This window comes from Macaca thibetana, chromosome 1 (genome assembly GCF_024542745.1).
Source record: "Macaca thibetana thibetana isolate TM-01 chromosome 1, ASM2454274v1, whole genome shotgun sequence".
NCBI classification, from domain to species: Eukaryota; Metazoa; Chordata; class Mammalia; order Primates; family Cercopithecidae; genus Macaca; species Macaca thibetana.
The window spans coordinates 108,288,408-108,311,133 of record NC_065578.1 but is presented as its reverse complement, the minus strand read 5'-3'; the positions used below and the strand labels follow the sequence as shown (position 1 = coordinate 108,311,133).

General features: G+C 41.1%; 1 protein-coding gene across 3 annotated transcripts in view; it reads left to right on the top strand.

The window, feature by feature from the left end:
- The window catches only part of WDR47 (WD repeat domain 47), a 70,930-nt gene that overhangs the window by 11,969 nt on the left and 36,235 nt on the right, over positions 1-22,726 (top strand). For all 3 annotated transcript variants that reach the window (XM_050745570.1, XM_050745581.1, XM_050745561.1), the window contains exons 2-5: positions 6,472-6,638; positions 12,611-12,694; positions 16,274-16,358; positions 18,472-19,274. In XM_050745570.1, coding sequence (XP_050601527.1) covers positions 6,481-6,638; positions 12,611-12,694; positions 16,274-16,358; positions 18,472-19,274 — 1,130 coding nt within the window. In that variant the 5' untranslated portion in view covers positions 6,472-6,480. The remainder of the gene's footprint in view (positions 1-6,471; positions 6,639-12,610; positions 12,695-16,273; positions 16,359-18,471; positions 19,275-22,726) is intronic.

Below are 22,726 nucleotides of genomic sequence, written 5' to 3'. Positions count from 1 at the left end.
TCAGCCTCTCGAGTAGCTGGGATTACAGGCGCCCCCACCATGCCTGGGTAATTTTTTTGAAATTTTATTTATTTATTTATTTTGAGACAGAGTCTCGCTCTGTCACCCAGGCTGGAGTACAGTGGCGCAACCTTGGCTCACCGGAACCTCTGCCTCCCAGGTTCAAGTGATTCTCCTGCCTTAGCTTTCTGAGTAGCTGGAACCACAGGTATGCACCACCACGCCCAGCTAGTTTTTGTATTTTCAGTAGAGACAGGGTTTTACCATGTTGGCCAGGCTGGTTTTGAACTCCTGACCTCAGGTTATCCACCAGCCTCAGCCTCCCATGGATTATAAGCGTGAGCCACCACACCTGGTCAGTTTGTTTGTATTTTTAGTAGAGACGGGGCTTCACCATCTTGGCCAGGCTGGTCTTGAACTCCTGACCTCGTGACCCACCTGCCTCGGCCTCCCAAAGTGCTGGGATTACAGGCATGAGCCACCGCGCCCGACGGTTTCGTATGTATTATTAGCATTTTACCTTTAATCTTAGATTTCTAAAAATAATTTTATTTTTAACCCTTTAATACATCCTTCTAATCTTGTTTTACTAAGATAGTAATCAATAGGAGTCCATATAGAGACCCCATCTGGAATTAATTTCAGTACATGTTAATTGTATCTAAGGACTAGAATATTAAATACCTTCTAGCTGGTTTCCAGTCATATTTATTTTTAAAGAACACTCATTTCTTTACCTAGTCTGGATATTGGATATAAGTAAAATTTACTTTTTAAAGGAAAATTCACAATTACGTTTTTGTGATTTTAACCAGAGGCCGGAAGGGAAAGAGGGAAGGCAAGGATGAAAGGGAAAAAAGATATAGATTTATTTATTAGCACTGAACTGTACACATAAAAATGGTGAAGATGGTAAATTATATATGTATTATTAAGTACATATTAAATTAATTAAAATGTTAATTATTAACCTCAAAAATGTTTTTTTAAAAAAGTTATTTAAGGCCAGGCGCGGTGGCTCATGCCTGTAATCTCAGCATTTTGGGAGGCCAAGGTGGGCAGATTACGAGGTCAGGAGATCGAGACCATCTTGGCCAACATGGTGAAACCCTGTCTCTACTAAAAATACAAAAAATTAGCTGGCGTGTTGGTGCGTGTCTATAATCCCAGCTACTTGGGAGGCTGAGGCAGGGGAATTGCTTGAACCCAGGAGGTGGAGGTTGTGGTGAGCTGAGATCACGTCACTGCACTCCAGTCTGGCAACCTGGCCACAGAGCAAGACTCCGACTCAAAAAAAAAAAAAAAAAAGTTATTTAATAAGGAAATACTGAGACACTCAGAATCTTTTATGTTTTGTTTTCCGTGGAATACATTCTTACTGTTTACCTATATAAATTCTATCTGGCAAACAATTGTTTGTTCACATGTGCTGTGGACTAGCAGGTCTGCCTAAGAAGCTGTCAGAGTTGACTTGGGCTAAATAGTTGGATTGCTTCAGTCACAGCTCCATCCTTTTCAGTGGGTTTTTGAACAATTAAAAACAAAGTCATCTGGGCCAAAGTGATGGCTCATGCCTGCAATCCCAGCGCTTTGGAGGTCGAGATGGGTGGATTGCTTGAGTGCAGGAGTTCAAATAGTCAGACTAAGCCTGGGCAACATGGCGAAACCCAATCTCTACAAACAAAACAAAACAAAACAAAAAAAACAAAAATTAGCTGGACCCAGTGGCACATGCCTGTGGTCCCAGCTACTTGGGAGGCTGAGGTGGGAGGATTGCTTGAGCCCAGAAGGCCGAGGCTGCAGTGAGCCATGATTGACCCACTGCACTCCAGCCTAGGCGACAGAGTTAGACCCTGTCTAAAACCAACAAACAAAAAAAACCATAGTCATCTGTTCTGTACTTTTGTAGAGACATTTCTTTGGTGACTTTTTACCTCTCAAGTTAATTCAGCTAATAGTTATTTATTGAACACATATTATGTGTGCATCTCATTTTAAAAGATAATTTTAGTAGTTCTTAAACTTGTTAAAATCTTTTACAGATTTATAGCTCCCCCAGAGGAGAGAGGAAGAAGTAATTATTATTGAATTCTATTTCTCTGAATTAGAGAAAAGTTCTAACTTTGTGGTAAATAGTTTGAGGAGATTAGAAAATGTTAATTATATGTTATTTATTTATTTATTTATTTAAGATAAGGTCTCACTATGTTGCCCACTTCAGCCTTCCAAAGTAGCTGGGATTAGAGGAAATGGATGTTTAAAATATGTATATAGCTGGGTGCGGTGGCTCACGCCTATAATCCCAGCATTTTGGGAGGCTAAGGCGGGTGGATCACGAGGTCAGGAGTTCAAGAACAGCCCTGCCAAGATGGTAAAACCCTGTCTCTACTAAAAATAAAAAAATTAGCCAGGTGCAGTGGCGGGCGCCTGTGATCCCAGCTACTTGGGAGGTTGAGGAAGGAGAATCGCTTGAAACTGGGAGGCAGAGGTTGCAGTGAGCTGAGATTGCGCCACTGCACTCTAGCCTAGGTGACAGAGCAAGACTCTATCTGAAAAAAAAAAAAGTATATAGTATATATCACTTATAGAGGTAGGATTTTGGGAGCCTGTATAAATGTTTCAGTAATACAAGGGGGTTAGAAGAGAATAATTCTAACATACAGTCATCAGGCATGTGCCTATGCCTATATTTATACTGTATTCAGCAACAGTGAAGCTTATAAGAATTAAAATTCTGTGCCGGGTGCTGTGGCTCTTGCCTGTAATCCCAGCACTTTGGGAGGCCAAGGTGGGCAGATCACCTGAGGTCAGGAGTTTGAGACCAGCCTGGCCAACATGGCAAAACCCCGTCTCTACTAAAAATACAAAAAATTAGCGGGGTGTGGCAGCACACGCCTGTAATCCCAGCTACCCAGGAGGCTGAGGCAAGAGAATTGCTTGAACTCAGGAGGGGGAGGTTGCGTCGAGCCAAGATTGTGCCACTGCACTCCAGCCTGGGCAACAGAGTGAGACTCTGTCTTAAAAAAAAAAAAATTCTGGGTTGGGTGATTAAAATATACTATTCTACTGGGAATTTCAAGGTATAGAATTAAAACTTATCTTTTTTTAATTAGTTTTGTTTTTAAAAACACTTGAACCAATTTTAAGTTAATTAGGATATATTTTCTGTTACCTTCAGCTGTCAGTATAAAATATGTATTTGTAAGAATGTAGTTCTTTTAGGCTTTATTCACCAAAAATGACAGCAGCATTAAACTTGTAGTTATTATTTAAAGTGGGACTATTGTCATAAATTCCATTCAGATTAACTTTATATCTGGACTAGTATTTAGATTGAATGTTGAATATGAGGCCTATACAATGTTTAGTATCATTGGTATATTGAGCTATATTAAAAAAATTACAGTCCCAATTCTGCATTAAGTTTATGTGGTTGGTACATGGAGATACATGTGATGTGCCATCTAAGAACCTACAGAGGAGGGAATGTTTTTCATCTAAAGATTTGAGGAATGCTAAAATCACTAATCAGTGTGCTCTAAGAATAATATTAGGGAGACAGTTCTGATATGATCAGAATTTAATGAGTAGTTTCCACAGATAACCTGAAAAAAAAAAAAAAAAAAAAAAGGTGGGCACGGTGGCTCATCCCTGTAATCCCAACACTTTGGGAGGCTGAGGCGAGAGGATTGCTTGAGCCCAGGAGTTCGAGAGCAGCCTGGGCAACATAGGTAGATCCCGTCTCTACAAAAAATAAAATAAAAAATTAGCTGGGTATGGTGGCACACACCTGTGATCCCAGGTACTTGGAAGGCTGAAGCGGGAGGATCACTTGAGCCTGGGAGGTCAAGGCTGCAGTGAGCCATGGTCATGCAACTGTACTCTAGCCTAGGCAACAGAGCAAGACCTTGTCTTAAAAAAAAAAAAAAAAAAAAAAGAATTTAGTGAGTTTTAGTGAGTGGAAATGTTACTCATTTTATTGTATCCTCTTTTGGACGAAGTCTATGAACAGGAGGATGGTGGTCAGCTCAGAAGATAGCAAAGGGAAACCTAAAGCATGCGGAGTTGGGCAGCTGGTGTGTTGGGAGAGAAGTTCGTGATTTACTGTTTCCGGAAGCAGACATGTTCTTACTCTGTAGAGGGATTTGTGTAGTCTGATGTCATTAAATATTTGAGTGAGTCGTATAATTGTTTTTCTGTGGTTTGTCCCTGGTTTACCCTAGCACCTTTTTTTTTTCTTGTTTGTTTTTTTTTTTTTTCCCCCAAGATGGAGTCTGGCTCTATCGCCCAGACTGGAGTGCAGTGGTACAATCTCGGCTCACTGCAACCTCTGCCTCCTGAGTTCAAGCAGTTCTGCCTCAGCCTCCCAAGTAGCTGGGATTACAGGCACGCACCACCATGCTCAGCTAATTTTTGTATTTTTAGTTGAGGCAGAGTTTCACCATGTTGGCCAGGCTGGCTTCAAACTCCTGATCATCTACCTCAGCCTCCCAAAGTGCTGGGATTACAGGTGTGAGCCACTGTGCCCAGCCTTCTTCTTCTTTTTTTTTTTTTTTTTGAGGCAGGGTCTCACACTACCACCCAGGCTGGAGTGCAGTGGTATGATCACTGCTCCCTGTAGCCTCAACCTCTGGGGCTCCGGTGACCTTTCCACCTCAGCCTCCTGAGTAACTGGAACTACAGGCACACATGTTGGCTAATTTTTATATTTTTTTGTAGAGACCATGCTTCACCATGTTGCCCAGGCTGGTCTCGTGCTGCTGGGCTCAAGTGATCCTCCCACCTCGACCTCTGAAAGTGCTGGAACTACAGGTGTGAGCCACCGTGCCCAGGCCTCTAGCTGAGGGAGAAAATGTACTCATCTGCTGATGAGAGCGTTGTAGTCTGGTAGACATCTGCATTTCTTGTTATGAACAAATAAATTGACCCAAAATTAAATAAATGGAAACAACACCTGTGGGCCTACATATATTTTTTTGTTTTGTTTTGTTTAGAGACATGGTCTTCCTCTGTTGTTCAGGCTGGAGTGCAGTGATGTGATCATAGCTCACTGTATGTAACTTCTAACTTCTGGGCTCAAGTGATCCTCCTGCTTCAGCCCCACAAAGTGCTGGGACTACTGGCGTGAGTCTCTACACCCAGTCCACATGTGTATGTTTATGTTTCTGCAAGCTTCGTTAGAGTAAGTTGGTCCTGTGAGAAAGATTTGCTTATAGTCTGTTTCATCTGATGGAAGTTTCTTTGTGGCTACTCCACTAGTGTGGTGGTATTTTGCATTGCTCTGAGCCTTAACGTTTGAAAACTGCAACAGTTTAGGCCATTTAACTTGTGTGACCTCACTGGTAAAATTAGAATGTTGAACAAATGATCTTATAGTCCTCCCAGGTCTAAATCTTTATGGATTCATAACCTGAGCATTACGTGCTCAGTTGTAGCAGACCTACAGGTAAGAGAAGGAAGTTTGGAGAGTATGGAAATATCACTGATATTACCCATATGACTAAAGTTGTACTTTTTTCTTTCTTTCTTTTTTTTTTTTTTTTTTGAGACAGAGTCTCATTCTGTTGCTCAGGCTGTAGTGCACTGGCATGATCTTTGCTCACTGCAGCCTTGATCTCCTGGGCTCAAGCGATTCTCCCACCTCAGCCTCCAGAGTGCTGGGAATATAGACGCACACCATCATGGCCTGCTAATTTTTTTATTTTTTGTAGCGACATGGTTTTGTCATGTTTCCCAGACTGGTCTTGAACTCCTGAGCTCAGGCAGTCCTCCCACTTTGGCCTCCCAAAGTACTGGGATTACAGGCGTATGCCACTGCACCTGACCTAAAGTTGCACATCTTAACTAACCTTGTTTTGTTTGGCTCCACTGTACTGACCAGGTATCATTTAGGTATTGCTGCTAGGCTAAAGCTTCTTAAGGCAAGGCCAATGTCTGCTGAGTACAGAATGGTGTCTGTCACAGAGAAAAGGCATTAAGTACTTATTGAGTGAAGTATTAGAGCATACCTGGGGCAATGTATTTGGGACATAGCTAAACATGGTTTGATTATTAATGACTTTTTAAAATATTCTTTATTATGGAAAATTTTAAACATGTAGGAGTAGACAGGATTATATAATAACCCTCATTTACCTATCACCCTGATTCAGTAACCATGATCATTCTTGTTTCATCTTTATCTCTTTCCACTCTTCTCTTCTATTATTTTCATGTAAATCACAAACTTTATATCATTTAATCTGTAATTATTCCAATATGTATCTCAAAAATAAGGACTTTAAAAAATCATGGCCATACCATTGTCACACATTAAAGAATGACTTGGTTTTGATAAATACTAAGTTAACTTCACTTCAGAATATGTGTACTAAAGATTCCCAGTAAACCTGTTATGTGTAGTTTCCAGGCAGTTAAACTTAGAAATAAATCAATAGGACTAGCTTTATTGTTTTTCTGTTTCATATTTAGGCTATCAATATGACGGCTGAGGAAACAGTGAATGTAAAAGAGGTTGAAATCATTAAGCTAATTTTGGACTTCCTGAATTCAAAGAAGCTTCACATTAGTATGCTGGCCCTGGAGAAGGAAAGTGGAGTCATAAATGGCCTGTTTTCAGATGATATGCTTTTCCTGAGGTATGATTTCATTATACTGTGAAGTTTGTAGCTCCTTCAAAGAGATGTTAAGTATTAATAAGGTAATATATTTAATACAGACAGAACTTTATAATCATGAAAAGACTATGTAAGTGTAATTTTAAAAAATATTTTAAAAATAGAACATTTACAAAATAGGCCGGGCATGGTGTCTCACGCCTGTAATCCCAGCACTTTGGGAGGCTGAGGCAGGCGGATCATTTGAGGTCAGGAGTTTGAGACCAGCCTGGCCAACATGGTGAAATCCCACCTGTACTACAAATGTAAAAATTAACTGGGCGTGGTGGCGCATACCTGTAATCCCAGCTACTCAGGAGGCTGTAGTCCCATCTACTTGGGAGGCTGAAGCAGGAGAATCGCTTGAACCGGGGAGGTGGAGGTTGCAGTGAGCTAAGGTGGCACTGCTGCACTCCAGCCTGGGCAGCAGAGTGAGACTCCATCTCAAAAATACAAAAATATAAAAAAGAACATTTACAAAATAATGCTTTCTGTAGAATGTTTTCAGTAGTAAGACCCAGAGGTCTGTTAAAAAGAACAAGAGTCACAACTCCATTGTGGTTGTGGTATCATAATAAAAGATATTTGACTGAGAAAATCAGAGACTTTGAAAAGGTAAGAAAATGTTTCTGAAATACCATTTTTTGGCCATAGAAATAAAATGTGTTCATTGTAGAAAATATAGAAAGATAAATGAAAGAAAAATTACCCCACCACGCAGACATAATATTGTTCTTATTCCTTGCTGTTTTCATTCTTAGAGTGTAATTACTGTGCATCTTTTTTTTGCATCTATTAAAAATTGCAATTCTGTTGTGTTTGTAATTTAGAATCGTGCCTTATCTATTAACATCACAAGGTTTCTCTGTGTGATTACAAATTCATATTTAAAAAATCTTCAGGCCGGACATGGTGACTCATGCCTGTAATCCTAGCCATTTGGGAGTCTGCAGATCACCCGAGGTCAGGAGTTTGAGACCAGACTGGCAAATGTAGTGAAACCCCGTCTCTACTAAAAATACAAAAATTAGCCGCATGTGGTGGTGCATGCCTCTAGTCCCAGCTACTCGGGAGGCTGAGGCAGGAAAATCACTTGAGCCTGAGAGGTGGAGGTTTCAGTGAGCCATGATGGTGCCACTGTACTCTAGCATGGGTGACAGAGCGAGACTAAATAAATAAATAAATAATAAATAAATAATAAATTTAAAAAGTCCAGGCGTGGTGGCTCATGCCTGTAATCCCAACACTTCGGGAGGCCGAGGTGGGTATTTTACCTAAGTAAGGTCAGGAGTTCGAGACCATCCTGGCTAACACAGTGAAACCCCGTGTCTACTAAAAATACAAAAAATTAGCTGGGCGTGGTGGCGGGCACCTGTAGTCCCAGCTACTCTGGAGGCTGAGGCAGGAGAATGGCGTGAACCTGGGAGGCGGAGCTTGCAGTGGGCTGAGATCACACCACTGCACTCCAGCCTGGGCGACAGAGCGAGACTCCATCTCAAAAACAAACAAACAAACAAACAAAAAAAACAAAACTAAAATTAGCTGGGCATGGTGGTGCATGCCTGTAATTCCAGCTACAAATAAAAATTTCCAGTTTACTTAATTTCCTAAATGGTTCCCCTAATTTTACACAATTGTTCCCAATTTATCTTAAATAATTGCCCTACAGAACATCTTTTATACATGAGTTTTTTTTTTTTTTTTTTTTTTTTTTTGAGATAGAGTCTTGCTTTGTCGCCCAGGCTGGGGTGCTGTGGTGTGATCTCAGCTCACTGCAACCTCCACCTCCTGGGTTCAAGTGATTCTCTTGCCTTAGCCTCCCAAGTAGCTGGGACAACAGGTGCACACCACCACGTCTGGCTAATTTTTGTATTTTCAGTAGAGGCAAGATTTCACCATGTTGGCAAGGCTGGTCTTGAACTCCTGACCTCAAATGATCTGCCTGTCTTGGTCTCCCAAAGTGCTGGGATTACAGACGTGAGCCAATGCATCTGGCCGAGACTTTTTCTATATATTGGATTATTTCCTTAGGACAAGACTCTTAGAGGTGGAATTGCAAGGCAAAGTGAAGTAACATGTTTGCCAAAATGGAAAGCTAAATATATTCTAGTTTGAATTGGATAGAAACAGAAAATCCCAAATTTGCAGGCAGAAATGTAATTCTATTTTTATGAGATACCAAATATCCTTGACAAGAAGTACAGATTTTTGGACATGTGGCATTTTGTGATTTGGAAAGCCTTAAGAAATGAAGTGTTCCTCCCAGGAGGCGGAGGTTTCAGTGAGCTGAGATCGTACCATTGCACTCCAGCCTGGGCGACAAGAAGGAAACTCCATCTCAAAAAAAAAAAAAAAAATGAAGTATTCCTAACTTAAGGAACCATTCAACAACAGCAACAACAACAACAACAAAGCTTTATTATATTAGGGGAGTCTATTTAAACTTGTTGCACTTCCCTATATTTTGTGTTATGAATATCATCCAGCCCCAGAGAGCTTAGTTTTTAGTGTAGTATTTTTTTAAGCACTGTCTTTCAAGCATTAATACTCCTAGAATTTAACAGTGGCTGCTCTCAAGTACCCTCCTGCTTGATTTATGATGAAATTTTACTGGTCTTAGGTGAAATGCAAATAATAATAAAATAGTAGGTTTTTCATTAAACTAAATATGTTTGGCTGGGCGTGGTGGCTCACACCTGTAATCCCAGCACTTTGGGAGGCTGAGGTGGGCAGATCACGAGGTCAGGAGATCGAGACCATCCTGGCTAAAATGGTGAAACTCCGTCTCTACTAAAAATACAAGAAATTAGCTGGGCGTGGTGGCAGGTGCCTGTAGTCCCAGCTACTCGGGAGGCTGAGGCAGGAGAATGGCATGAACCTGGGAGGTGGAGCTTGCAGTGAGCCGAGATCGTGCCACTGCACTCCAGCCTGGGCAACAGAGCAAGACTCTGTCTCAAAAAAAAAAAAAACAAAAAAACCAAAAATAACTAAATATGTTCATCTTAAAGGGCTGGCCTTTGAAATTACATCCTTTCTTTTTGAATATTGAAATTCACCTTTATAAAATGATTATGAGATGCTGTGATTGCTTTATTTTTATTTTAAAAATTTCCTTTTTTTTTTTTTTTTGAGATGGAGTCTCACTCTGTCGCCTAGGTTGGAGTACAGTGGTGGGATCTTGGCTCACTGCAAGCTCTGCCTCCCGGGCTCACGCCATTCTCCTACCTCAGCCTTCCGAGTAGCTGGGACTACAGGCGCCTGCTATCACGCCTGGCTAATTTTTTGTATTTTTAGTAGAGACGGAGTTTCACCATGTTAGCCAGGATGGTCTCAATCTCCTGACCTCACGATCCACCCACCTCAGCCTCCCAAAGTGCTGGGATTACAGGCGTGAGCCACCACGCCCGGCCTAAAAAATTTCTTTATTTTAAACTTTTTTTATAGAGATGGGCTATTACTATATTGCTGCCTTGGCTGGTCTTGAACTCCTGACCTCAAGTGATCCTCCCATCTTAGCCTCCCAAAGTGCTGGGATTTACAAACGTGAGCCACTGTGCCCATCCTGCTTTTATTAATATTTCTTCTTTGCAGAATATTGTTAATCCTGTGTAGGTCTTCCTGCCCATCCTTCCCATTTAAAATTTCTCTGTTCTAAAACGTTCAAAAATACGGAAATTGCCATTGTAAAAGAAAATAAATAAGAATGCCTTGTAACTTTTGGATGTTCCCATAGACCATTTAAAGTAGGATGAAACTTGTTCTTATTCCTTGCTGTTTTCATTCTCAGTGTAAACGTTATTGTTAGATTTCTCAAAGCTGTAGATTTCACATAGAATTCACAATGTAGAGCAGAGTTTCTCAGCCTTGGCACTGCTAGCATCTGGGCCAGATAATTCTTTGTTGTGGAGGGTTGTCCTTTGTTGTAGGATATTTAACAGCATCCCCAACTAGATCCCAGTAGCTCCACCCACTAGATCCCAGTAGTATCCCTAGTTGTGACTACCAAAAATGTCTTTAGATGTTGCCAAATGTCCTGACGGTGTGCAAAATCACCCCCAGTTGAGATGGGTTTTCACCATGTTGCCTCAGCCTCCTAACATGTTGGGATTACAGGTGTGAGCCACCACGCCCTTCTTTTTTTTTTTTTTTTTTTTTTTTTTTTGGAGATGGAGTCTCACTCTCTCACCCAGGCTGGACTGCAGTGGTGCTACTTTGGCTGTCTGCAACTTCTGCCTCCTGGGTTCCATCGATTCTCTCTGCCTGAGCTTCCCAAGTAAGCTGGGATTACAGGCACCTGTAGTTTTTGTATTTTTAGTGGAGATGGGGTTTCGCCATGTTGGCCAGTCTGGTCTTGAACTCCTGACCTCAGGTGACCCGCCCACCTTGGCCTCCCAAAATGCTAGGATTACAGACATGAGCCACCATGCCTGGCCCACTCCCAGCTTTTAAAATTCTTTTTCCTTTTTTTTTGAAACAGGGTCTTGCTATGTCACCTAGGCTGCCAGGCTGGAGTGGAGTGGCATGACCATGGTCGCTGCAGCCATGACCTTCTTGACTCAAGCGATCATCCCACCTCAGCCTTCTGAATAGCTGGGGCTACAGGCATGTACCACCATGCCCAGCTAATTTTTAAATTTTTTGTAGAGATGGGGTTTTGCATATTGCCCAGGCTAGTCTTGAACTGCTGGGCTCAAGTGATCACCTGTTCTTTCTTTTTCTGTGTGTTTTTTTGAGACAGTGTCTCACTCTGTTGCCCAGACTGGAGTGCAATGGCACAATCTCAGCTCACTGCAGCCTTGACAATGTGGGCTTAAGTGATCCTCCCACCTCAGCCTCCTGAGTCGCTGGGACCACAGGCATGCACCACTATGCCTGGCTAATTTTTGTATTTTTTGTAGAGACAGGGTTTCACCATGTTTCCCAGGCTGGTTTCGAACTCCTTAGCTCAAGTGAATTGCTTACCTTAGCTTCCTCAAGTGCTGGGACCACAGACATGAGCTACTGCGCCCAGCCACTTGTTCTTAAAGTAATGTATAATAGCTTTAAAACTGTAAGATGAATATGGAAATATAGGAACTTTTAGACTTAGTCCAGTTTTTTTTTTTTTTTTGGAGACAAGAGTCTTGCTTTTGTTGCCCAGGCTGGAGTGAAGTGGTGCAATCTTGGCTCACTGCAACCTCCGCCGCCCAGGTTCAAGCTTTTCCTGCCTCAGCCTCCTGAGTAGCTGGGATTACAGGTGCCCGCCACCATGGCCAGCTACTTTTAGTAGACGACAGGGTTTCGCCATGTTGTCCAGGGTGGTCTCAAACTCCTGACCTCAGGTGATCTGCCCGCCTTGGCCTCCCAAAGTGCTGGGATTACAGGCGTGAGCCACCACGCCCAGCGTGTCCAATGTTTTTACGTAGGTCAAAAACCACATATACGTTAGTATGAGTGGTTGTAGATTCACACATTCTTCTCATATAGTATATATCGTTACAAGTAAGTTATGAAAAATTTAGGCCAGGCGAGGTGACTCATGCCTGTAATCCCAGCACTTTGAGAGGCAGAGGTGGGTGGATCACCTGAGGTCAGGAGCTTGAGACCAGCCTGGCCAACATGGTGAAACCCTGTGTCTACTAAAAACACAAAAAAATTAGTGGGGCATAGTGGTGTGAGCCCATAGTCCCAGCTCCTTGGGTGGCTGAGGCAGGAGAATTGCTTGAACACAGGAGACAGACATTGTAGTGAGCTGAGATCGTGCCATTGCACTCCAGCCTGGGCAACAGAGCGACGCTCTGTCTCAAAAAAAAAAAAGTTATGTAACATTTGTTTGAGGAATCAAATAAAATGTTAATCTCATTATGTGCTTTATGAAGTTTGAATGCTGTTTTGTCACCTGTTCTGCTTTTAATTAGTATAACCTGAATTTGGTGACATACTGGTTTTTTTTGTTTGTTTGTTTTTTAATTCAGGCAGCTAATTCTTGATGGTCAATGGGACGAAGTTCTTCAGTTCATTCAGCCTCTAGAATGTATGGAAAAATTTGACAAAAAAAGGTAAGATTTTATCTAAAGTTTTTATTGTCTCATCATTGGTAGAAGCTTAGCAAAACAATGAACAAAAATTTTTATTTTTATTTTTCTTTCTCCACTGGCTTTGAGCAGAGAGTAAACAAACTGATCTCTCTCTGTCATCCAGGCTGGAGTGTGGTGGCATGATCACAGCTCACTGCAGCCTTGGTCTCCTGGACTCAAGCAATCCTCCCACCTCAGCCTCTCAAGTAGCTGGGACTACAGGCATGTGCCATCAGCCTAGCTAATTTTTGTAGTTTTTCAGAGTTGGGGTTTCACCATGTTGCCCCAGCTTCCCCTGTGTTTTTATTTTAAGTTGATTTAATGTTCACTGAGCTTTTCTTCTGCTATTAGCAATCTGATGATAAATTGTGAATTTTTAAAGACAGGTTCTTGTTCTACCACCAGGCTGATGTGCAGTGGCATGTGTGTGGCACTGCAGTTTCAAATTCCACAGTGAATTTTTCACTTAGAATATTATGCTTTTCATTTTCAAATTTGTATAATTTTTTTGTAAGATTTTTCCATCTGTTCGTTCATTATGATTATATTTTTCTTTAGGTCCTTCAACATACTGAGAGTAGCTGCTTGTTTGCTTGTTTGGTAATTTGGACTTGTGCTTATATCAGGCTCAGTCTCTAATGATTGCCTTTTCTCTTAACTGGGAGTCACTTTTTGTTTTTTTTTTAACTATATCTAATTATTTTGTAAATGTAATCTGCACATTGTAGCTTCACTCTTGAGACTCTGAATTCTGTTCTCTTCCTACATAAAAAGTTTGATTTTTATACAGGCAATTATTTAACTTAGGTAGCTTCAAAATGCAAACTCTTTCTCCCCTCTTATGGATACCAGCCAAAATCTCTGCTCAGTTCTTTGGCCTTTCATCTGTTTTCTCCAGACTCCTTGGAGTCTCCCTTGCATCTTTACAGTTTAGGGGATAGCCAGGGATTTGGGTACCTAAGTTTATACAGTAGATTTTGATATGTTTCCTACTGTGACTCCCTCCTTTTTTTGGATCTTCCACTCATTTTTCAGCTGCTCTGGCAGTACCAAACTTTTTTTTTGAGACAAGGTCTCATTCTGTTGCCCAGACTGAAGTGCAGTGGTATGAACACAACTCACTCTAGCCTTGACTTCCTGGGCTCAAGTGATTTGCCTGCTTCAGACTCCTGTGTGGCTGGGACCACAGGCATGTGTCACCCCGCTAGGCTAATTTTTAGATTTTTTATAGAGACCAGGTCTCACTTTGTTGCCCAGGCTGGTCTTGAACTTCTGGGCTGAAACAATCCTCCTGCCTTGGCCTCTCAAAGCACTAAGATTACAAGTATGAGCCATTTTGCTCAGTCAGTACCAGACTCTTCAAGCCACAGCATTCTGTTTGAGTTCTAGCTCACACTGTGTGAACTGGAGAGTGCCCTCAACTGGAAAGCCTTATGCCCTTGAATCTGACCTCTGAAATTTCGGTGTTTTTATTTTTATTTTTTTCTTTGAGATGGAGTCTCACTCTGTTGCCCAGACTGGAATGCAGTGGCACGATCTTGGCTCACTGCAACCTTCGCTTCCCAGGTTCAAGCGATTCTCCTGCCTCAGCCTCCCGAGTAGCTGGGACCACAGGTGTGCACCACTATACCCAGCTAATTTTTGTATTTTTAGAGATGGGGTTTCACTGTGTTGGCCAGGCTGGTCTCGAACTCCTGACCTCGTGATCCACTCACCTTGGCCTCCCAAAGTGCTGGGATTACAGGCTTGAGCCAACGCACCTGGCAAATTTCTCTTTTTTTAAGGGTTGACTTCCCTCTAATTGTGCCAGCTTTTCAAATGCATTCAAAATAGTCATTTTTTGAGGCCAGGCATGGTGACTCACGCCTGTAATCCCAGCACTTTGGAAGGCCAAGGCAGGCGGATCACCTGAGGTCAGGAGTTGGAGACCAGCCTGGCCAAGATGGCAAAATCCTGTCTCTACTAAAAATACGAAAAAAAATTGGCTGGGTGTGGTGGCACATGGTTGTAATCCTGGCTACTTGGGAGGCTGAGGCAGGAGAATCGCTTGAACCTGGGAGGCAGAGATTGTAGTGAGCCGAGACTGTGCCACTGCACTCCAGCCTGGGCGACAGAGCAGGACTGTGTCTCAGTCAGTCAATCCATAAACAAATAAAGTAGTCATTTTTTGTATTTTATGTAGGATTTATTGTTGTTATATGCAGAAAGTTAGCCAGATACAAGTTACTCCATCATTATCAGAAGTTGAACCTCTTGTTATTTTTTGATTTGCTGTTCAGACCATGCTGCTTGATATTTCTTTGCATTTGTACATTCTTCACTTATCTGGAATATTAATCCCTTCCCCATCTCCTGCCTTTACCTGGTACAATTCTGATTGTCTTCTGCAAGTCAGTTATTATGTCTTTTTTTTTTTTTTTTTAACTTTCCACCCCTTTTGTACAATTGGTTTCATACTTCTTTGAGACCTTGCTGAATTCTGTGAATATTTCATATAATTTATTAGGTGACCCTCTTTTTTAAGGCAGGGGTTTTGTTTTATTAGACACAATTTGCTACTACAATAGTGGCTGAAAGAATGACTGAAGGTTCATTATTTTTTTCTTTCCAGACTTAGAAATACTTTTTCTATAAATTGCTTTGGGCAATAAAGCTTTTGATTCTTAGACAACTTAGGTAGACTCTTTGCTATCCCTTCCCTCACTGAAAAATTCTTGTTAAAAAGCTTTAAGTTGGGACCAGGTACAGTGGCTGATACTTGTAATCCGAGCACTTTGGGAGGCTGAGGCAGGAGAATTGCTTGAAGCCAGGAATTTGAGATCAATCTGAGCAACAAAGTGAGACCCAGTCTCTACAAAACAATGTTAAAAATTGGCTGGGTGCTGTGATACACAATTGTAGTCCTAGCTGCTTGGGAGGCTGAGGCAGGAGGATTGCTTGGGCCAAAGTTTGAGGCTGTAGTGAGCTGTGATCATGCCACTATCCTCCAGTCTGGGTGACCGGGCAGAAGACTCTGTCTCTATTTAAAAAAAAAAAAAAAAAAAAGCTCTAAGTCTCTATTTCGTAACGTTTTAGAAATGTTAATTTTCTCCTGCCCTTTCAGTCCCATTTTTTATTAGACTTTTCTCATATTTAAAAAGAAAATATTTGATTTAATCTTTCTACAATGTATATGTATATAAAAATGTAACATACCCCATAAATATATACTACTATTTGTCAATGAAAATTTTTTTAATAAAGAAAAAACAGAATGTAAGGTAAACAAAACATTTTGGATATAAGACTTTTGATTTAATATTAGGTAACATTTGATATCTTCTATAAAAATTGGATTTTTGTTTACAATTAATATTGGAAATAGAAATTCATTCTCTGAGTGTTAAATTGTGATTACTTGTGACTGAACTTTCTTCAGTTATGGCTTCAATATGATAAGAAGCCTTGTAAATTATTTGATTATTTGAATAATTTTCTTAAAGCAAAAGTACTTATATAGTAACTTCTAAGTATATTTGACATCAGACATTGGAAAAATTAATGTTTCATTTTTTTCCACAGGTTTCGTTATATTATCCTGAAGCAGAAGTTTTTAGAAGCTTTATGTGTTAACAATGCAATGTCAGCAGAAGATGAGCCCCAGCATGTAAGATTTTTATTCCTGAAGGTTTGCGCCCTAGTCTTGTTTTCAGTCATAAGTATTTTAGTCACTGAAACGAAGGATTAGCATCACAAGTTTTCGAAGTTTTTATGAGCTGGGTTGGGGCAAGATCTGGTGTTTTCCAGGTGTAGTATTTTCAATCTGTAGTGCTTCTAAACTTGTTCCATGGTTTAAACCAAGATATATAAATAGCTGGCTAGTTGAAGCGTGTGTGCATCTCTCTTGTTTAAGGTAAGTCAGCAATAGCCAAAGTTTGACTTGATGACTCTTCCTCATTTCTTCTTTTTTTAATCCCAGAAGTGGGTTGGTTATGTTTATTTCCTTTTTCTCTTGTCTTTTCCGTATTTTCTTTGATCCAGAGATAGTTTTTTTGCTGAAATGTTTATCTTCATGATTATTTAAATTTAATGAAATTAAATTCATTTTGATTAGGAAAGTGACTTTTAAAGATTCAGTGTTAATACTAAAACGGAGAAAACTTTTATTAAGTTCTAGTAACTGTTAACTGAAGTAAAGTGTATTAGTCCATTTGAGCTTCTATAACAAAATATCATAAACTAGGGGGCTGGTAAACAATAGAAGTTTATTTCTCACAGTTCTGGTAGCTGTAAAGTCCAAGATCAAGGTACCAGCAGATTCGTTGTCTGATGAGGGCTTGTGCTCTGGTTCATGGATGGTGCCTTCTAGCTGTGTTTTTCACCTGGTTAAAGAGGCTAGCTAGCTCTCTGGGGTCTCTTATATGGGCACTAATCTAATTCATGAGGGCTGAGCATTTATAACCCAGTCACCTCCCAAAGGCCCGGCTTTTCTAATACCATTACCTTGTGGGGTTAGGATTTCAACATAGGAATTTTAGGGAGGCACAAACATTCAGACTGTGGCAAAAACCAAAGGATTTTACAGTGGAGACTTTCAGATAGAGAAATATTTGCCAGACAATGATGTTCAAAAGTGAAAAGAACACTGGAACATGAGTTAGGAGACCTATTTTTTATTCTGTCTTCGCCACTAATCAACTGAATTACCTTGGTAAATGTGTACCCTGACTTTTCCCATATGTAAGATATGGAGGCTGGACCAGGTGAGCACTGAGGTTCCTTACATCATTAAAAGCTTGTGATTCAAAGACAGTATTCACTATACAAATTATTATAATTTGTCTCTCAGCTAAGCTTCCTTTTTGGTCTGTCTGGATTGTTTTGTAGTAAGTCAACTGTAGGCTTTCCCTTTCCTTTTTTTTTTGAGGCAGAGTCTCGTACTGTCGCCCAGGCTGGAGTGCAGTGGCGTGATCTTGGCTCTCTGCAACCTCAACCTCCCGGGTTCAAGTAATTCTCCTGCCTCAGCCTGCGGAGTAGCTGGGATTACAGGCACCTGCTACCACACCCAGCTAATATTTTGTATTTTTATTAGAGACAGGGTTTCACTATGTTGGCCAGGCTGGTCTCGAACTCCTGACCTCGTGATCTGCCCGCCTTGGCCTCCCAGATTGTTGGGATTACAGGTGCGAGCCACCACGCTCGGCTCCCTTTTCTTGACTCTCTGTCCCCACACAATTTTGCTCTAAGGTAAGTTAGGACTAACAGAATGGCTCTTTTGCCTTTTGGGTAAGCTGGAATAATAGCAGGGTTTATAAACAGTTGAATATTGGCATGCTTCAATTTTTATTTCTAGAAAAATTATTCTTACCCTTAAAAAATTGTATATTTGAGAGCTGTGGCACACCTGTGGTCCCAGCTACTTTAGAGGCTAATGATCACTTGAGCCCAGGAGTTCAAGGCTGTAGTGCACTATATTTGTGTGTATGAATAACGCCTGCACTCCAGCATGGGCAGAAGAGTGAGATCCCGTCTTAAGCCTGAATTATAATAGAACAATGTTTTTATAGATAAAAGTTTAATGCGCTAATTAACCAAATTTTTTATTATTTTTATTTTAGTTGTGAAAACATTTTGGTTCCTGTCTTGAAAGCTGTTGCATATCTGACAGATTATATGAGTATTCTGTGGCAATATAATTTATTCTTTGTACTCTTGTTGTTTTCATATTTTACAGCATGTTTTTTATAGTGATTATTTGATCATTTGTATTTTTCTTACAGCTGGAATTTACCATGCAAGAAGCTGTGCAATGTTTACATGCTCTAGAAGAATACTGTCCTTCTAAAGATGACTATAGTAAGCTCTGTTTGCTTTTGACTTTGCCTCGTCTGACCAATCATGCCGAGTTTAAGGACTGGAATCCCAGTACTGCACGAGTTCACTGTTTTGAAGAGGCTTGTGTCATGGTTGCAGAATTCATCCCTGCTGATAGGAAGCTAAGTGAAGCTGGTTTTAAAGCTAGTAACAATCGTTTATTTCAGCTTGTAATGAAAGGCCTACTTTATGAATGCTGTGTAGAATTTTGTCAGAGTAAAGCAACCGGAGAAGAAATTACAGAAAGCGAAGTGCTTCTTGGCATCGACCTCTTATGTGGTAATGGTTGTGATGACTTGGATCTGAGTTTACTGTCATGGCTTCAGAATCTTCCATCTTCTGTCTTCTCTTGTGCTTTTGAACAGAAAATGCTTAATATTCATGTTGACAAACTTCTGAAACCTACAAAAGCTGCATATGCTGATCTTTTGACTCCTCTTATCAGCAAACTCTCTCCCTATCCATCGTCCCCAATGAGAAGACCTCAATCAGCTGATGCCTATATGACCCGCTCTCTGAATCCTGCTTTAGATGGCCTCACCTGTGGACTAACCAGTCATGATAAGAGAATTTCAGACCTTGGAAACAAAACTTCTCCAATGTCACACTCCTTTGCTAACTTCCATTATCCAGGGGTACAAAACCTCAGTAGAAGTCTCATGCTTGAGAATACAGAATGTCACAGTATTTATGAAGAATCCCCTGAGCGGTAAGCATTTGCTTATAAAAATTAGGAAATCTTAGGCCGGGTGAGGTGGCTCACGCCTGTAATCCCAGCACTGTGGGAGGCCAAGGTGGGCAGATCACGCGGTCAGGAGATCGAGACCATCCTGGCTTACATGGTGAAACCCCATCTCTACTAAAAATACAAAAAATGAGCCAGGCGTGGTGGTGGGCGCCTGTAGTCCTAGCTACTTGGGAGGCTGAGGCAGGAGAATGGCGTGAATCCAGGAGGCGGAGCTTGCGGTGAGCTGAGCTCGCGCCACTGCACTCCAGCCTGGGTGACAGAGCGAGACTCTGTCTCAAAAAAAAAAAAAAAAAAAATTAGGAAATCTTCAGAAGTTCGAGATAATCTAATTATAGTGTGTATATGTTTTATTTTCTTTGAGACAGGGTCTGGCTCTGTCACCCAAGCTGGAGTGCAGTGGAACAATCTCCCAGGTTAAAATCAGCCTCCTTAGTAGCTGGGACTACCAGCACACGCCACCATACTTGGCTAATTTTTGTATATTTGATAGAGACGGGGTTTTGCAGTGTTGCCCAGGCTGGTCTCAAGCTCCTGGACTCAAGCGAAGCAATCATCCCGCCTCGGCCTCCTAAAGTTCTGGGATTACAGGTGTGAACCACCACGCCCAGGAGTGTGTATGTTTTCTTAATGTTCAGGTCATTTTAGTTGAAAGTTAGTCCTTAATACTTTAGTAAGTGTTTAAAATTTTTGATAATTAAAATTATATGAGAAAAATCTTCATTTTTGTATCTTATTCTTTTGCTGGTTATAAATGTAATATATGTGCTGTGAAGAAAATTTGGAAAATATAGAAGAGTAATAGTATGAGAATTAAAATCCCACACAATCTCATACTTAGACCAGTCTTTTTTTCTCTGAGTACTTTTTTTTTTTTTTTGAGATGGAGTTTTGCTCTTGTCACTCAGGCTGAGTGCAGTGGCACCCTCCGTCTCCCAGGTTCAAGTAATTCTCCTGCCTCAGCCTCCCAAGTAGCTGGGATTACAGGCACCTGCCACCATGCCCAACTAATTTTTGTATTTTTAGTAGAGACGGGGTTTTACTATGTTGGCCAGGCTGGTCATGAACTCCTGATCTCAGCTGATCCACCTGCCTCGGCCTCCCAAAGTGCTAGGATTACAGGTGTGAGCCATTGCACCCGGCTATCTGAATACATTTAAAAAAATTGGAAATGTATTATATAGATTTTCACGTAATCTGCTTTTTCCACTTGAAAGATCATGACTGTTTTCCATATTCTTGAAAATTTCTTGATATCAATGATTAATCATAAGTATGCAGTATTTCATTGTATGACTATGTCACAAATTTAACTCCTTATTGTATAAATTTAACTCCTTATCCTTAAGGATGCCAGATTGTTTCTCCTTTTTTTCTCCTGTACATAGTAGTGTGGAGAACAACCAGAACTTAAAACTCCATAATTATTTCCACTTACTTTATTTAGTAATTTTTATACATATGAAGGAAATAAGTGTTAAAGCCACCATTCAGTTTTTCCTTCAAACCTGGCAAGAAATAGTAAACTCCTGATCAACAGTTATTTATTTCAGGGTTAGGAAACTTTCTGCCTCATTTTTCCAGGAAACCCATGAGTATGTATGGATGGTTTTCTGTAACTTAGAGTTGGCACAATGAAGTATTAGTGTTGACTTCAATAAATTTATTTCATGAAAGAGATAAAAATGAAACCTTTTCACATTACATAGGATAGTTGGAGCCATTCTTTGCAGAGGAAGGAGCAGTGGACTCAGAATTTCTGTTTCTAATTACAGCAAGTGAGCTGGGTATGGTGACTCAGGCCTGTAATGCCAGCACTTTGGGAGGCCGAGGCGGTGGATCACTTGAGGTCAGGAGTTCAAGACTAGCTTGTCCAACATGGTAAAACCCCGTCTCTACTAAAAATGCAAAAATTAGCTGGGCGTGGTGGCACATGGCTGCAGTCCCAGCTACTTAGGAGGCTGACGCAGGAGAATCGCTTGAACCTGGGAAGTGGAGGTTGCGGTGAGCCTAGATTGTACCACTGCACTCCAGCCTGGGCAACAAAGTGAGATTCTGTCTCAAGAAATAATAATAATTAGAGCAAGTGGAGATCCTTAGTTAAAGCTTAAGAAATACAGGGTAAGGCTGGGCACGGTGGCTCAAGCCTGTAACCCCAGCACTTTGGGAGGCTGAGGTGGCTGGATCACCTGAGGTCAGAAGTTTGAGACCAGCCTGGCCAACATGGTGAAACCCTGTCTCTACTAAAAATAAAAAAAAATTAGCTGGTGCGTGCCTGTAATCCCAGCTACTTGGGAGGCCGAGGCAGGAGAATCACTTGAGCCCGGGAGGCGGAAGTTGCAGTGAGCAGAGATCGCACCATTGCACTCCAGCCTAGGCAACGGAGTGAGACTCCATCTCAAAAAAAGAAAAAAGAAATATAGGATAAATGTATAGGGAAACCTTTTCCGTTAAGTTGCTCTGAGATTATAGAGGAGAAGGTTGTGATATTTTCTTTCATGTTCTTTAGAGAGGAGAATCTAACTTGAGTCAGTTAAGTGAGGGACTTCCTAAAGGGTAGGTTAACTTTTTTTTTTCTTTTTTTTTGAGACGGAGTCTCGCTCTGTTGCCCAGGCTAGAGTGCAGTGGCGCAATCTCGGCTCACTGCAACCTCCGCCTCCTGGGTTCAAGCGATTCTCCTGCCTCAGTCTCTCAAGTAGCTGGGACTATAGGCGCCTGCCACTGTGCCTGACTAATTTTTGTATTTTTAGTAGAGACGAGGTTTCACCATCTTGGCTAGGCTGATCTCGAACTCCTGACCTCATGATCCGCCCACCTCGGCCTCCCAAAGTGCTGGGATTACAGGCATGAGCCACCGCGCCCGGCCTGAACACAGTCTTTAGAGTCAGACATAGGTCTGAACAATAGCTTTGCCATTTACTGGCTGTGTGACCTTGGGAAAGTTACTTAATCTCTCTGAGCCTCAGTTATCTTCTCTATATAATAAAGCATTGACTTGCAAAATGAGATAAAGCTTCTAGTAGAGTGGCAAGCATGTGATTGGTACTCAGGGAATATAAATTTCTTCCCTTCAGAGCTCATAGCTTTGGTAAGGACAGTGTGTCAAAAAGGACTACTAATGAAATGCTGTGAGAGTTACTGTCCTATGGATAAAGTGTAAAAGTTTACTTTGGAACAAATGTACTTATTTTTAAATATATTTTAGATGTAATTTAAAAAATATTGGGACAGGTACGGTGACTCACACCTGTAATCCCAGCACTTTGGGAGGCTGAGGTGAGAGGATTGCTTGAGGCTAGGAGTTTGAGACCAGCTTGGGCAATATAGTGAGACCCCATCTCTATTTATTGTTTTTTTAAATATATATATAAACTCAATTAGACCAATTATGCTAAGTATGCAACATGAGGAGTACT